This window comes from Bos grunniens, chromosome X (genome assembly GCF_055505025.1).
Source record: "Bos grunniens cultivar Pamir isolate PY7600 chromosome X, Bosgru_T2T1.0, whole genome shotgun sequence".
Lineage (NCBI taxonomy): Eukaryota > Metazoa > Chordata > Mammalia > Artiodactyla > Bovidae > Bos > Bos grunniens.
In genome coordinates this window covers 75,991,838-76,007,745 of record NC_141194.1, presented here as the reverse complement: position 1 = coordinate 76,007,745, position 15,908 = coordinate 75,991,838, and the positions used below count along the sequence as shown (strand labels likewise).

The 15,908-nt window shown below is 36.3% G+C and overlaps 1 protein-coding gene across 7 annotated transcripts in view; it reads right to left on the bottom strand.

The window, feature by feature from the left end:
* Positions 1-15,908, bottom strand: part of APOOL (apolipoprotein O like) — a 106,288-nt gene that overhangs the window by 54,373 nt on the left and 36,007 nt on the right. For 5 of the 7 annotated variants that reach the window (XM_086386251.1, XM_086386250.1, XM_086386249.1 and 2 more), the window contains one exon: positions 13,999-14,103. The exons of the other annotated variants lie outside the window; for them this stretch is intronic. In XM_086386251.1, the coding sequence (XP_086242377.1) occupies positions 13,999-14,103 (105 nt within the window). The remainder of the gene's footprint in view (positions 1-13,998; positions 14,104-15,908) is intronic. 7 annotated transcript variants of the gene reach the window in all.

Here is a 15,908-nt window from a genome sequence, read left to right as displayed (position 1 = left end):
TCTATATTTAACATCTGCTAACAGGGTCAGATATGCAGATGACACCACCTTTATGCAGAAAGTGAAGAGGAACTAAATAACCTCTTTATGAAAGTGAAGAGGAGAGTGAAAAAGTTGGCTTAAAGCTCAACATTCAGGAAACGAAGATCATGGCATCTGGTCCCATCACTTCATGGGAAATAGATGGGGAAACAGTGGAAACAGTGTCAGACTTTATTTTTTGGGGCTCCAAAATCACTGCAGATGGTGACTGCAGCCATGAAATTAAAAGATGCTTACTCCTTGGAAGAAAAGTTATGACCAACCTTGATAGCATATTGAAAAACAAAGACATTACTTTGCCAACAAAGGTCCGTCTAGTCAAGGCTATGGTTTTTCCAGTGGTCATGTATGGATGTGAGAGTTGGACTGTGAAGAAAGCAGAGCACCGAAGAATTGATGCTTTTGAATTGTGGTGTTGGAGCAGACTCTTGAGAGTCCCTTGAACTGCAAGAAGATCCAACCAGTCCATTCTAAAGGAGATCAGCCCTGGGTTTTCTTTGGAAGGAATGATGCTAAAGCTGAAACTCCAGTACTTTGGCCACCTCATGAGAAGAGCTGACTCATTGGAAAAGACTCTGATGCTGGGAGGGATTGGGGGCAGGAGGAAAAGGGACCGAAAGAGGATGAGATGGCTGGATGGCATCACCAACTCAATGAACATGAGTTTGAGTGAACTCCGGGAGTTGGTGATGGACAGGGAGGCCTGGTGTGCTGCGATTCATGGGGTCGCAAAGAGTGGGACACAACTGAGTGACTGAACTGAACTGAATTGAAGAGGGTAGATCTTAAATGTTCTCACCACACACACAAGGAAAATGGTAACTATATAAGATGTCAGATGTTAATTAGCTTGACTGTGCTCATTTCACAATGTACACATATCTAAAAAAATCAAGCTGTGCACTTTAAATTTGAGAAGGCTTTCCTATCCTTGCTATTCTCTGGTACTCCGTATTCAGTTGGGTATAGCTTTTCCTTTCTCCTTTACCTTTCAATTCTCTTCTTTCTTCAGCTACTTGCAAAGCCTCCTCAGACAACCTCTTTGCCTTCTTGCATTTCTTGGTCACTGCCTCCTGCACAATGTTTTGAACCTCCGTCCCTAGTTCCTCAGGCATTCTATCAAATCTAATAAAGGCAGAAATGGTATGGATCTAACAGAAAAAAAAAAAAAAAGTGAAGTCGCTCAGTTGTGTCTGACTCTTTGTAACCCCATACACTAGAGCCTGCCAGGCTCCTCCTTCCATGGGAATTTCCAAGCAAGAATACTGGTGTGGGTTACCACTTCCTTCTCCAGGGGAACTTCCTGATCCAGGGATCAAACCCAGGTCTCCTGCACTACAGGCAGCTTTTACCATCTGATCCACCAGGGAAGCACATGAGAAGATATTAAGAAGAGATGGCAAGAATACACAGAGGAACTATGAAAAAAAAGGTCTAATGACCAAGATAACCACGATGATGTGTTCACTCACCTAGAGCCAGACATCCTGGAATGCGAAGTCAAGTGGGCCTTGGCAAAGCTAGTGGTGTTGATGGAATTCCAGCTGAGCTATTTAAAATCCTAAAAGATGATGCTGTTGTAGTGCTGCACTCAATATGTCAACAAATTTGGAAAACTTAGCAGTGGCCACAGAACTGGAAAAGGTCAGTTTTCATTCCAATCTCAAAGTACAGCAATGCCAAAGCATGTTCAAACTACAGTGAATCTTCAGTCATTTGACATACTAGTAAGGTTATTTTCAAAATCCTTCAAGCTAGGCTTTAGTAGTATGTGAATCAAGAAATTCCAGATGTACACACTGGGCTTCAAAGAGGCAGAGGAACCAGAGATCAAATTTCCAGCATTTCATTTTGTTTGTTTGTTTTTTTTTCCCTAAATTTATTTATTTTAATTGGAGGCTAATTACTTTACAATATTGTATTGGTTTCACCATTACACTGACATGAATCTACCACAGGTGTACATGTGTTCCCCATCCTGAACCACCCTCCCACCTCCCTCCCCATACCATCCCTCTGGGTCATCCAGTGCACCAGCCCAGTGCATACTGTATCATGCATCGAACCTGGACTGGTGATTTTTTTCACATATGATAATATACATGCTTCAATGCCATTCTCCCAAATCATCCCACCCTCGCCTTCTCCCAGAGTCCAAAAGACTGTTCCATATCTGTGTCTCTTTTGCTGTCTCGCATAAAGGGTTCTCATTTGTCACGGAGTGTTTAACAGAAAGATTCCTATATGCTGTTTCTTACAAGTCCTTTGTTTCTTTTTAATCAGAACAGCAGGCTGCTCCCAGGAACTGAGATAATTGTGTGAGACAGGCTTGAATCTCCTTTAGTAAACATTCTCTTTACGACAAACTTGCTTAGTCTCGATCCCCTTTCTTGAGATATGGATTGTCTCCTGACCTTGTGACCATTATTAATCCCTTGTTCCCTTGGTAATGGCTGCTGTACATTTGGTTTTCTGATCTTTATCATTGTTGAAAGAACTTTCTTGTACCACAGACTACATATACTCACAGAAAAATCATTAAAGCACCTTTGCTCCATCAGAGCTTGGATCCCCGTGTCTTTCTTCCTTCCTCCCTCCCTCCCTTCCTTTCTCTCTTTCATTCTCTCTTTTACTCTTTCTTTCTCTCTTTCTCTCTCTCTCTCTACCTCCAGCTCTCTCTTTCACTTTCTTATCGTTGACTCTGGGCCACCAGGTCCGGGTCCATTAAAGGACCCCAACAATCTTTACTGTCTTTCTAAATTCCATATATATGCATTATTATACTGTATTCATGTTTTACTTTCTGGCTTGCTTCACTCTGTATAATAGACTCCAGTTTCATCCAACTCATTAGAACTGATTGAAATGCATTGTTTTTAATGGCTAAGTAATACACCATTGTGTATATGTACCACAGCTTTCTTATGCATTTGTCTCCTGATGGACATCTAGGTTACTTCCATGCCCTGGCTATTATGAACAGTGCTGCAATGAACATTGGGGTACATGTGTCTCTTTTATTTCTGGTTTCCTCAGTGTGTATGTCCAGCAGTGGGATCGCTGGGTCATATGGCAGTTCTATTTCCATTTTTTAAAGGAATCTCCACACTATTCTCCATAGTGGCCGTACTAGTTTGCATTCCCACCAACAGTGTAAGAGGGTTCCCTTTTGTCCACACCCTCTCCAGTATTTATTGTTTGTAGACTTTTGAATAGCCGCCATAAAACTGGTGTGAAATGGTACTTCATTGTGGTTTTGATTTGCATTTCTCTGATAATGAGTGATGTTGAGCATCTTTGCATGTGTTTGTTAGCCATCTGTATGTCTTCTTTGGAGAAATGTCTCTTTAGTTCTTTGGCCCACCTTTTGATTGGATTGTTTATTTTTCTGGAATTGAGCTGCAGGAGTTGCTTGTATATTTATGAGATTCATTCTTTGTCAGTTGCTTCGTTTGCTGTTATTTTCTCCCATTCTGAAGGCTGTCTTTTCACCTTGCTTATAGTTTCCTTTGTTGTGCAGAAGCCTTTAATTTTAATTAGGTCCCATTTGTTTATTTTTGCTTGTATTTCCAATATTATGGGAGGTGGGTCATAGAGGATCCTGTTGTGATTTATGTCAGAGAGTGTTTTGCCTATGTTCTCCTCTAGGAGTTTTATAGGTTCTGGTCTTACGTTTAGATCTTTAATCCATTTTGAGTTTATTTTTGTGTATGGTGTTAGAAAGTGTTCTATTTGCTTTCGGTTACAAGTGGTTGACCAGTTTTCCCAGCACCACTTGTTAAAGAGATTGTCTTTTCTCCATTGTATATTCTTGCCTTCTTTGTCAAATATAAGGTGTCCATAGGTGCATGGATTTATCTCTGGGCTTTCTATTTTGTTCCATTGATCTATATTTCTGTTTTCTGCCAGTACCATACTATCTTGATGACTGTGGCTTTGTAGTAGAGCCTGAAGTCAAGCAGGTTGATTCCTTCAGTTCCATTTTTCTTTCTTAAGATTGCTTTGGCTATTCGAGGTTTTTTGGATTTCCATACAAATTGTGAAATTATTTGTTATAGCTCTGTAAAAAATACCATTGGTAGCTTGATAGGGATTGCAATGAATTTACAGATTGCTTTGGGTAGTACACTCATTTTCACTATATTGATTATTCCAATCCATGAACACGGTATATTTCTCCGTCTATTAGTGTCCTCTTTGATTTCTCTCACCAGTGTTTTATAGTTTTCTATATAGAAGTCTTTTGTTTCTTTAGGTAGATATATTCCTAAGTATTTTATTCTTTTCGTTGCAATGGTGAATGGAATAGTTTCCTTAATTTCTCTATTTTCTCATTTATAGTGTATAGGAATGCAAGGGATTTCTGTGTGCTGATTTTATATCCTGCAAGTTTACTATATTCATTGATTAGTTCTAGTAATTTTCTGTCATGTCATCTGCAAACAGTGAGTGTATTACTTCTTCTTTTCCAATTTGGATTACTTTTATTTCTTTTTCTGCTCTGACTGTTCTGGCAAAAACTTCCAAAACTATGTTGAGTAGTAGTGGTGAGAGTGGGCATTTGTTTCTGACTTTATGGGAAACGCTTTCAATTTTTCAGCAATGAGGATAATGTTTTCTGTGGGTTTGTCACATATAGCTTTTATTATGTTGAGGTATGTTCCTTCTATTCCTGCTTTTTGGAGGGTTTTTATCATAAATGAATGCTGAATTTTGTGAAAGGCTTTCTCTGCATCTATTGAGATAACCAAATGGTTTTTATTTTTCAATTTGTTAATGTGGTATATTACATTGATTGATTTGTGGATATTGAAGAATCCTTGCATCCCTGGGATAAAGCCCACTTGGTCAGGATGTACCATCTTTTTAATGTGATGTTGGATTCTATTTGCTAGAATTTTGTTAAGGATTTTTGCATCTATGTTCATCAGTGATATTGGACTGAAGTTTTCTTTTTTGTGGCATCTTTCTCAGGATTTGGTATTAGGGTGATGGTGGCCCCATAGAATGGGTCTGGAAGTTTACCTTCCTTTGCAATTTTCTGGAAGAGTTTGAGTACTATAGGCGTTAGCTCTTCTCTAAATTTTTGGTAGAATTCAGCTCTAAAGCTGTCTGGTCCTGGGCTTTTGTTTGCTGGAAGATTTCTAATTACACTTTCAATTTTTGTGCTTGTGATGGGTCTGTAAAGATTTTCTGTTTCTTCCTGGTTCAGTTTTGGAAAGTTGTACTTACCTAAGAATTTGTCTATTTCTTCCAAGTTGTCCATATTATTGGCATATAGTTGCTGACAGTAGTCTTTTATGTTCCTTTGTGTGATCTCTCCGTTTTCATTTCTAATTTTGTTGATTTGATTTCTCTCCCTTTGTTTCTTGAAGAGTCTGGCTAATGGTTTGTCAATTTTATTTATCCTTTCAAAGAACCAGCTTTTGGCTTTGTTGATTTTTGCTATGGTCTCTTTTGTTTCTTTTGCATTTATTTCTGCCCTAATTTTTAAGATTTCTTTCCATCTACTAACCCTGGGGTTCTTCGTTTCTTCCTTTTCTAGTTGCTTTAGGTGTAGAGTTAGGTTATTTATCTAACTTTTTTTCTTGTTTCTTGAGGTAAGCCTGTATTGCTATGAACCTTCCCCTTAGCACTGCTTTTACAGTGCCCCATGGGTTTTGGGTTGTTGTGTTTTCATTTGCATTCGTTTCTATGCATATTTTGATTTATTTTTTGATTTCTTCTGGGATTTGTTGGTTATCAGCAGCGTGTTGTTCAGCCTCCATATGTTGGAATTTTTAATAGTATTTCTCCTGTAATTGAGATCTAATCTTACAACATTGTGGTCAGAAAAGATGCTTGGAATGATTTCAATTTTTTTTTAATTTACCAAGGCTAGATTTATGGCCCAGGATGTGATCTATACTGGAGAAGGTTCCGTATGTGCTTGAGAAAAAGGTGAAATTCATTGTTTTGGGGTGAAATGTCCTATAGATATCAATTAGGTCTAACTGGTCTATTGCATCATTTAAAGTTTGTGTTTCCTTGTTAATTTTCTGTTTAGTTGATCTATCCATAGGTGTGAGTGGGGTATTGAAGTCTCCCACTACTATTGTGTTATTGTTAATTTCCCCTTGTGCCGGGAGCTGGTGAGGCATTCCACTCGTGACAAAGGTCATGAGGAAGGAGGCTCGGCATCCGCAAAGGCGGGATCGAGCCTCAGGAGTCCGCCCGGATATTCTCGAGCATTTTCCCCCAAAAAACCAGAGTCTGCCTACTTTATTGCTTTGTGCTCTCACCTCTGACTTTACTGGGGGCTGTCCCCTACCACCATCTCGCTCTCTCTGTCAAAGAGTTAACTTACAGCTCCAATTAATAAAGTTCCTGGGCAATTAGGAGTGTTTAAATCCAAACCCCTCAGATGGCTCTCTAACTCGCCTGACAAGTTTACCCGGACTCCTGCAGCTATGCATACGATTGTTTACAGTCTCCTAGCCTCCAGAGGCAGGGGAAGCTTAAGATATTCAAATAGCTTAGAGCCTCTAAGAGAGTTAAAAACTGTCAGAATAAACTAGTAAAGGATTTCATTGATGAGTCAATGCTTGTTGCCAAGTTTTCACATCCTCTGAATTGTATCCTTGAATGTGTATTAATTAATAGTGGGTATGTAGAAAAAATAAGTAGTGGCCTTGGTGTTAGTAACTTTAGACCCTTAAGGTAATAAATTCTTTCCTTTGTTGTAAACCCATTACACATCCGCCCTATAGGAATGCAATTTTATCTTTGGAAGATGGTGCCAAACCTTGAAATAATTACTCTTAGAGAAAGTAAGTCTTTGTTGATAAGTCCTTGTCAAGAGTCATAAAATGTTAGTAGGCCTTCTGGCCAGAAGATGATGTAAATCACCTAAACCATTTGTATACGATAAATTTGCAGGAAAGAAACCCTGGTTTTTGATAAGAATCAAAGACTGCTGACTTTGCATCCCCTATTATCCTCTATGTGTAACTTAGGGTATATAAGCCCCTGTTGAAAATAAAGCTACGGGCCTTGCTCACCAGCGCTTGGTCTCCCCATGTCATTCTTCCCTTTAACTTCCAGCTGAGTCTCCATCTGAAGCGCGGAACCCACCACGCTTACTAATCATGCCTGGGCTTCTAAGACCCACTCGAGAAGGTGTCTAGGGTGAGGCACCTTCCGCTATTCGAGAGGGCGCCTGTGGCCTACGTAAGTGGTGCAAACTTCTTGTCTTGAAGTTTTATTGGTCTCCCGCGTAAACCAAGCTACTCAGCTTCTTTTCTCCACTGAATTTTCCTACTGAGCTATCCTCATTCTATTATTCTTTATATCTCTAATTAGCATATAAATAGTCGCCTAGGCCGTCTCTCCTTTGAATACCCTGGATCAGCTGGGGCTGGTCCCCAGCACCCTTGCATACTGTTAGCATTTGTCTTACATATTGTGGTGCTCCAATGTTGGGTGCATATATATTTATAACTGTTATATCTTCTTCTTGGATTGATCCTTTGATCATTATGTAGTGTCCTTCTTTGTCTCTTTTCACAGCCTTTATTTTAAAGTCTATTTTATCTGATATGAGTATTGCTACTCCTGCTTTCTTTTGGTCTCTATTTGCATGGAATATCTTTTTCCAGCCCTTCAGTTTCAGTCTGTATGTGTCCCTTGTTTAGAGGTGGGTGTCTTGTAGACAACATATATAGGGGTCTTGCTTTTTTATCCATTCAGCCAGTTTTTGCTTTTGGTTGAGGCATTCAACCCATTTACATTTAAGGTAATTATTGATAAGTATGATCCTGCTGCCATTTACTTTATTGTTTTGGGTTCAAGCTTATACACCCTTTATGTGTTTCCTCTCTAGAGAAGATCCTTTAGCATTTGTTGGAGAGCTGGTTTGGTGGTGCAGAATTCTCTCAGCTTTTGCTTCTCTGTAAAGATTTTGATTTCTCCTTCATATCTGAATAGGATCCTTGCTGGGTATATTTGAATGACACCTGGGCTGTAGGTTATTTTCTTTCATCCCTTCAGTATTTCCTGCCATTCCCTCCTGTCCTGAAGAGTTTCTATTGAAAGATCAGCTGTTATACTTATGGGAATCCTCTTGTGTGTTAGTTGTTGTTTTCCCGCTGTTGCTTTTAATATTTGTTCTTTGTGTTCGATCTTTGTTAATTTGATTAATATGTGTCTTGGGGTGTTTTGCCTTGGGTTTATCCTGTTTGGGACTCTCTGGGTTCCTTGGATTTGGGTGATTATTTCCTTCCCCATTTTAAGGGAAGTTTTCAACTATTATCTCCTCAAGTATTTTCTCATGGTCTTTCTTTTTGTCTTGTTCTTCTGGGACTCCTCTGATTCGAATGTTGGGGCGTTTCACATTGTCCCAGAGGTCTCTGAGATTGTCCTCATTTCTTTTATTTCGTTTTTCTTTTTTCCTCTCTGTTTCATTTATTTCTACCATTCTATCCTCTACCTCACTTATCCTATCTTCTGCCTCTGTTATTCTACTGTTGGTTCCCTCCAGAGTGTTTTTGATCTCATTTATTGCATTATTCATTACATATTGACTCTTTCTTATTTCTTCTAGATCCTTGTTAAACTTTTCTTGCATCTTCTCAATCCTTTTCTCCAGGATATTTATCTGTAACTCCATTTTGTGTTCAAGATTTTGGATCATTTTCACTGTCATTATTTGGAATTCTTTATCAGGTAGATTTCCTATCTGTTCCTCTTTTGTTTGGTTTGGTGGGCATTTATCCTGTTCCTTTACCTGCTGGGTATTTCTCTGCCCTTTCATCTTGTTTATCAGCATTTCTTTTATATCTTTTTGTTCTATGATTGCCATGGCTAGGATTATCAAAACTCTCTTGAGTAATAGTGGTGAGAGTGGGCACCCTTTCTTGTTCCTAATTTTAGAGGATATTCTTTCAATTTTTCACTATTGAGGGTAATTTTTACTGTGTGTTTGACCTATATGGCTTTTATTATTCTGAGGAATGTTCTTTTTATGCCTGCTTTCTGGAGAGTTTTTTAATCATAAATAGGTGTTTAATTTTGTCAAAGTCTTTCTCTGCATCTGTTGAGATAATCACATGGTTTTTAATCATTCAATTTCTTAATATGATGTATCACATTGATTGATTTGCAAATACTGAAGAATCCTTGCATCCCTGGAATAAAGCCCACTTGACCATGTTCTTTTAAATATGTTGCTGGATTCTGTTTCCTAGAATTTTGTCGAGGATTTTTGCATCTATGTTCATCAGTGATATTGGCCTGTAGTTTTTTTTTTTTTTTTTTTTTTTTTTTTTTGTGGCATCTTTGTCTGGTTTTGATATTAGGGTGCTGGTGACCTCATAGAATGAACTTGGGAGTTTGCCTTCCTCTGCAATTTTCTGGCAGAGTTTAAGATTGGTGTTCGCTCTTCTCTAAAATTTATGTAGAATTCACCTGTGAAGCCATCTGTTCCTGGGCTTTTGGTTGTTGGAAGATTTTTGATAGCAGTTTCAATGTCCATGCTTGTGATGGGTCTGTTAAGATTTTCTATTTCTTCCTGGTTCAGTTTTGAAAGGTTATACTTTTCTACTAATTTGTCCATTTCTTCCAAGTTGTCAATTGTTCATACTAGTCTCTTATGATCTTCTGTATTTCTGTGTTGTCTGTCTGTTGTGACTTCTCCATTTTCATTTCTCATTTTATTGATTTGATTCTTCTCTCTTTTTTTCTTGTTGACTGTGGCTAATGGTTTGTCTATTTTATGTATATTCTCAAAGAACCAGTTTTTAGTTTTGTTGATTTTTGCTATAGCTTCATTCATTTCTTTTTCAGTTATTTCTGATCTGATTTTCATGATTTCTTTCCTTCTGTTAACTTTGGGTTTTTCTGTTCTTCTTTTTCTAGCTGCTTTAGGTGTAAAAGTTTGGTTGTTTATTTGATGTTTCTGTTTTGATTTGTTTTGTTTTTTTTTTTTTGAGGTATGCCTGTATTGCTAAGAATCTCCCTCTTAGCACTGCTTTTACTGAATCCCATAGGTTTTGGGTTGTCGTGTTTCATTATTATTTGTTTCTATGCATAGTTTGATTTCCTTTTTGATGTCTTCCGTGATCTGTTAGTTATTAAGAAACATGTTGTTTAGCCTCCATGTGTTTGTGTATTTTTATAGTTTTTTTTTTTTTTTCCCCTATAGTTGATATGATCTTACTTACCATTCTGTGATGAGAAAAGATACTTGAAATGATTTCATTTTTTTACAATTTACTAAGAGTAAATTCGTGGCCCAGGACATGATCTATCCTGGAGAATGTTCCGTGTGCACTTGAGAAAAAGGAAAAATCCATTGCTTTTGGGTGAAATGCCCTGTATATATCAATGAGATCTAACTGGTCCATTGTATCATTTAAAGGTCTGTTTCCATGTTAATTTTCTGTTTTGTTGATCTATCCACAGGTGTGAGTGCGGTATTAAAGTCCCCCACTATTAGTGTGTTACTGCTAATATCGCCTCTCATACATGTTAGCATTTCCTTTACATATTGTGGTGATCCTATGTTGACTGCATATATACTTACAATTGTTATATCTTCTGGGATTGATCCCTTGATCATTATGTAGTGTCCTTCTTTGTCACTTCTACATAGAAAACACTAATAATACCACCAGAAAATTACTACAGCTAATCAAAGAATGTAGTAAAGTTGCAGGATATAAAATTAATACACAAAAAACCCTTGCATTCCTATACACTAACAATGAAAAAACAGAAAGAGAAATTAAGGAAACAATCCCATTCACCATGGCAATGAAAAGAATAAAATACTTAGGAATACATTTAAAGAAACAAAAGACCTATATATAGAAAACTATGAAACACTGATGAAAGAAATCAAAGATGACACATACAGATGAAGAAATACACCATGTTCATGGATTGGAAGAGTCAACAGAGTGAAAATGAGTATACTACCCAAAGCAATCTAAAGATTCAATGCAATCCCTATCAAGCTACCAGTGGTATTTTTCACAGAACTAGAACAAATAATTTCACAATTTGTATGGAAACCCAAAAAACCTCGAATAGCCAAAGCAATCTTGAGAAAGAAGCAGGGAAGTGGAGGAATCAACCTGCCTGCCTTCAGACTATACTACAAAGCTACAGTTATCAAGACAGTATGGTACTTGGACAAAGACAGAAATATAGATCAATGGAACAAAATAGAAAGCCCAGAGATAATTCCATGCACCTATGGACACCTTGTCTTTGACAAAGGAGGCAAAAATATACCATGGAGAAAAGAAAATCTCTTTAACAAGTGGTGCAGGAAAAACTGGTCAACCCTGTGTAAAAGAAAGCAAATAGAACACTTTCTAACACCATACACAAAAATAAACTCAAAATGGATTAAAGATCTAAATGTAAGGCCAGAAAGTATAAAATTTGTAGAAGAAAACACAGGCAGAACATTCTCTGACATAAATGACAGCAAGATCCTTTATGACCCACTTCCCAGAGTAATAGAAACAATAAATAAATAAATAAACAAATAGGATCTAACTAAACTTAAAAGCTTTTGGGCAACGAAGAAACTATAAGCAAGGTGAAAAAGAAGCCTTCAGAATGGGAGAAAATAATAGAAAATGTGAAAACTGACAAAGAATTAATGTCCAAAATACACAAGCAATCCATGCAGCTCAATACCAGAAAAATGCACAATACAATCAAAAAGTGGAGAAAGAACTAAACAGACATTTCTCCAAAGAAGACATACAGATGGCAATGTAGGAGACCTGGGTTCGATCAGTAGGTTGGGAAGATTCCCAGAGAAGGGAAAGACTACCCACTCCAGGATTCTGACCTGGAAAATTCCATGGATTGCATACTCCATGGGGTCATGAGATGGACACGACTGAGCGACTTCAACATACACACATATGTAAATAGTCCATAGCACTTAGCTGGCAACTTTGCTTAATAAGCAACTCAATTGAATTCTGTTTAAAATATACTGGGGAACACAATAAATACCAAGATATCTTGTTCATTCCATAACATAGTAAGGAGCACAGATTTATTTTAAAATATAGAAATATGTAAATTAAGTATTAGAGCCAAATGCCAGTTTCCTATTATCCAACCTAGATTTTAAACTTTCCAAAGATACAAGTGCCAAGGTAGGCTTAAAAACAACATCTCACTAAGATTAATAAAAAGGAGAAAAAAATACTGAGAGTCTGCAAGTATACAGAAGAGTAAATCTATTCTAGACTGCTAATGAAAATTAATAAAACTTTACCCAGTGCTTTGTATATGCCTCACATATATAAGAGGAGCTCAGGAAATATTTTTTTGTTTAATGAATAAGTAAATACCACCTTTATGCATGTTGGTTTGGCAACTTACTGATATGTTTCATGCTTTCTCACCTACAATTCCATTTCTAGAGATTTATTCTAAGGAAACAGTTACATATGTACATAAAGATTCAGGTACAAAGTGTTTTGACAAAGCCTGATTACATTTGCAAAATAATTGGAAATACACTAAATTTTCAGAATATATGAAAAATATATATTTGATATGATATATTCATACAACAGAATATTTATGCCACTATTAAGAATTCTGTCCAATGCCATCCAACAGTCTGTGACAGGGTCAAGATTCAGATTTAGGCCTGTTTGCCTCCAATATATATTTCTAAGCATGCAGATGTATCTTAAGGGTAACTTGAGGCTAGAAAAGATGAAACATACCGTGGTGAAGAGAATAAGTTACTACAATGAGACATTAAAAGGCTGATATGATAGACTAGATTAATGAGATGTAAGTTAAAAAGGCATAAATGTACCTGTAACTAAATCTAAAATGTACATATGCATAAGTACAAACTCAGAAATTACTAGTAAGCTATGTACTAGTAGCTTACTAGTAGCCCATATAAAAACATTTAATGAATTTTAGAGAACTGCACATTCACTATGTCATGGTCAAAAGCTGATTTTAAGCAAGATTGATTGTGATGACCCAAAACAAAAATAAATATAAAAACAAATGTAATCTTAGACTGAAACACCAGGGAAGCCTAGTCAGCATTAAAACAGAAATAAATTATCTTAAACAAGAAAAGTCAGAGTCTGACTCTATCTTGCAGTATTCAAAATACTTACACCAGAAGAAAACACTAGCCATCCTGAACATGTTTGGCAGAGAAAGATCATGAAAGTGAAGGAACTCAAAGCTTTGACCCAGGAGTAATTGTTAAATTACTAATATGTTTACCCAGGAAGCAAAACTAAATAAAGTGAATGGACATCTGAAGAGTTGTTTTGTGGAAGAGAGATGAGAACTGTTCTGGATAGCATCAATGAAAGAGATACAGGGCCAATAGGTAGAATATGATTATGAGACAGGTTTGTGTTTGATGAAAGAAAGGACCTTAAATTGAATGAAAGCTGCCAGAAAATGGTATGGACTGCCTTAGGTTCCTTTATCCAGTTTTATTCACATTGAAGAAAACAGCCAGTTAGTGTGCCTATTGTAGAGGGACTTACAATACTATAGAGTAAGCGAATTAGAAAACATCTAAGATTGCTTTCAAAACTGAGATCTTAATGAATTTCTTAAACTAAAGCTTTCAAATATCATGTGCACCTGTATAAATTTTTTTCCAGAAACAAAAACTAGACTGCTTACAAGAACTAAAACCCTATACTACTCATCGATTATTCATTAAGAAAAATCAAAAAACTGTTTTTCATTGGAGTTAGTATTTTAGATGTTTGGGCTAAAAATAATAAAATATTTACTTTGAGACATCTTGTAACTATTTCTCTCAACTTGAAAAACATGCCTAACAAATACTTCAAAGACATTTTTGATGAATAGAGTTAACAAAGAAACAAACCTCGCAGTTTTTACATCATATTTATGTCATACAAAATTCACAAACTTTTGTAGGCAAGTTACCTGCTCTGGTTTCACTAGCTGCTTTTTGGACTCCTCTTCTTTGGCCGCATGCACACTTATAGATGCATATATTAGACCTGTTGGCATGGTTGTCAACTTTCCCATCTGAGAAAATATATCAAAATATATTTTTAATTGAAAAGCTTCCCACCCCATATTTCCTGATAAATTTGGGGGTGGCACATTTGAGGAACACTATGGGTTTCATTTAAGTGTATTAAAAACTCAAGCATTCCAAACAATTCATACCTTTTTAGGATATAATTCCTAAAATTCTCCTCTCATGCTAAATGGTAGAGTATTATTTTCACCAATTTGTTAACTACTTACTTCATATGGAATACAGCAATATAGTAATTAGCAGGAAGAAGTGAATATAAAATTTTACAGGTGAAGTGAGATAGATTATGATATTCATTCAGTTCACAAATATTAACTGAGTAATTACTATATGCCAGACCCATTGGGAACAAAACAACAATTATCGCTTTCATGGAGCTGACATTCTAGTGGAGTAGAGACAGAAGATATACACAATACATAAATTATATGGTATACTACAATCGATAATGCTAAGGAGAAAGTAAAAAATAAGGGTGATCTGGAGTACTAGGTGATTCAGGTTGTATCTTGACACATAATTTATAATCACATTATTTATAAAAATAACTTCCTACCATTACAAATCTTATTCCCCTAATACATTCCTTTTTAGCTATTATATTTAATGCTTGATCTAAAGCCAAAAGTGACCTTTGTTTTTGATATAACTTGATTTAAATTAAGAATGCAGGAAAATTAGTCTCTAAGAACAAAGTGCTCCAGTGTTTATCCAGTATCAAAATAATTCCTAAAGATTATACATTCAACAAGGCCAAATGAAAAACTCTCCAGGGAACAACTATTTTAAGAGCTTTATTCTTTAGACTCAAAAGGAGGGCCTGATGAAATTGACAAAAGACATCCACAGGGAAGAGGTTTCTCTGGCTTACACATAAGTGGAATTGTTCAAGAACTGGAAGAAACACCAGCCAAAGGATTCCAAATGTTCTCGGATAACAGTGATAGTAACTGCATTTCATTTCTGACATATGTTTCCATAATTTCTGGGCAAAATAAGGGAAAGTACTGGTACTAGTAAAGCAATTTCCTGTTTAGGCATGACTCTGACTTAGATTGAGACTCCAAAAATATACAGTAAAATTAAGACTCAACACTAATAAAAAGAGATTGTTTTCACTGTTTTTCTACCTTCAAACTTCCCTCTGTACGTATGTCAGCATCATAGAACAATTTATCTAGTCCTGGCTTCCCGAAATACATCACTTTTGATTTCTTATACATATTTGGTATTTACTAATGAAATAACAAGATTCCCACTCAATATATAATGTCAGGTAACAAAAAAAATATTAAAACTGATGCTGGCAAGAATGTTCTCCTATGTACCTGAAAAAATATTTTAATAAAGCTCTGAAGTGATTATTTGAAGCAAGTCAATTCTTACAATATTTTAAAGCTATTTTTAAAATACCTGATTAGACATTACTTCCTAGATAAAAGAAAAATATCTTTGAATATTGCTAATATCTGAAAAAATTTCAACAATGTTCTCATAGTCATTTTACTTCACATAATGGAAAAATAACATGTAGACTATAAAATAAGTTCATAGGTATTACTTAATAATTATAATCCTGTGCTACAGAGTGTGGACTAATTAAACTAGTGGCCTAAACTTTTCCATATTTCAGCCCGGGAACTTGGGGCACAGTTTCCAGCCTGATATATGAACTTTCCATATTTCAGCCTGGCAACTTGGGGAGTAAGCCACTAATTAGTCCACAGAAGAGAACATTCTTGCCAGCATCAGTTTGAATATATATATATATATATATATATATATATAT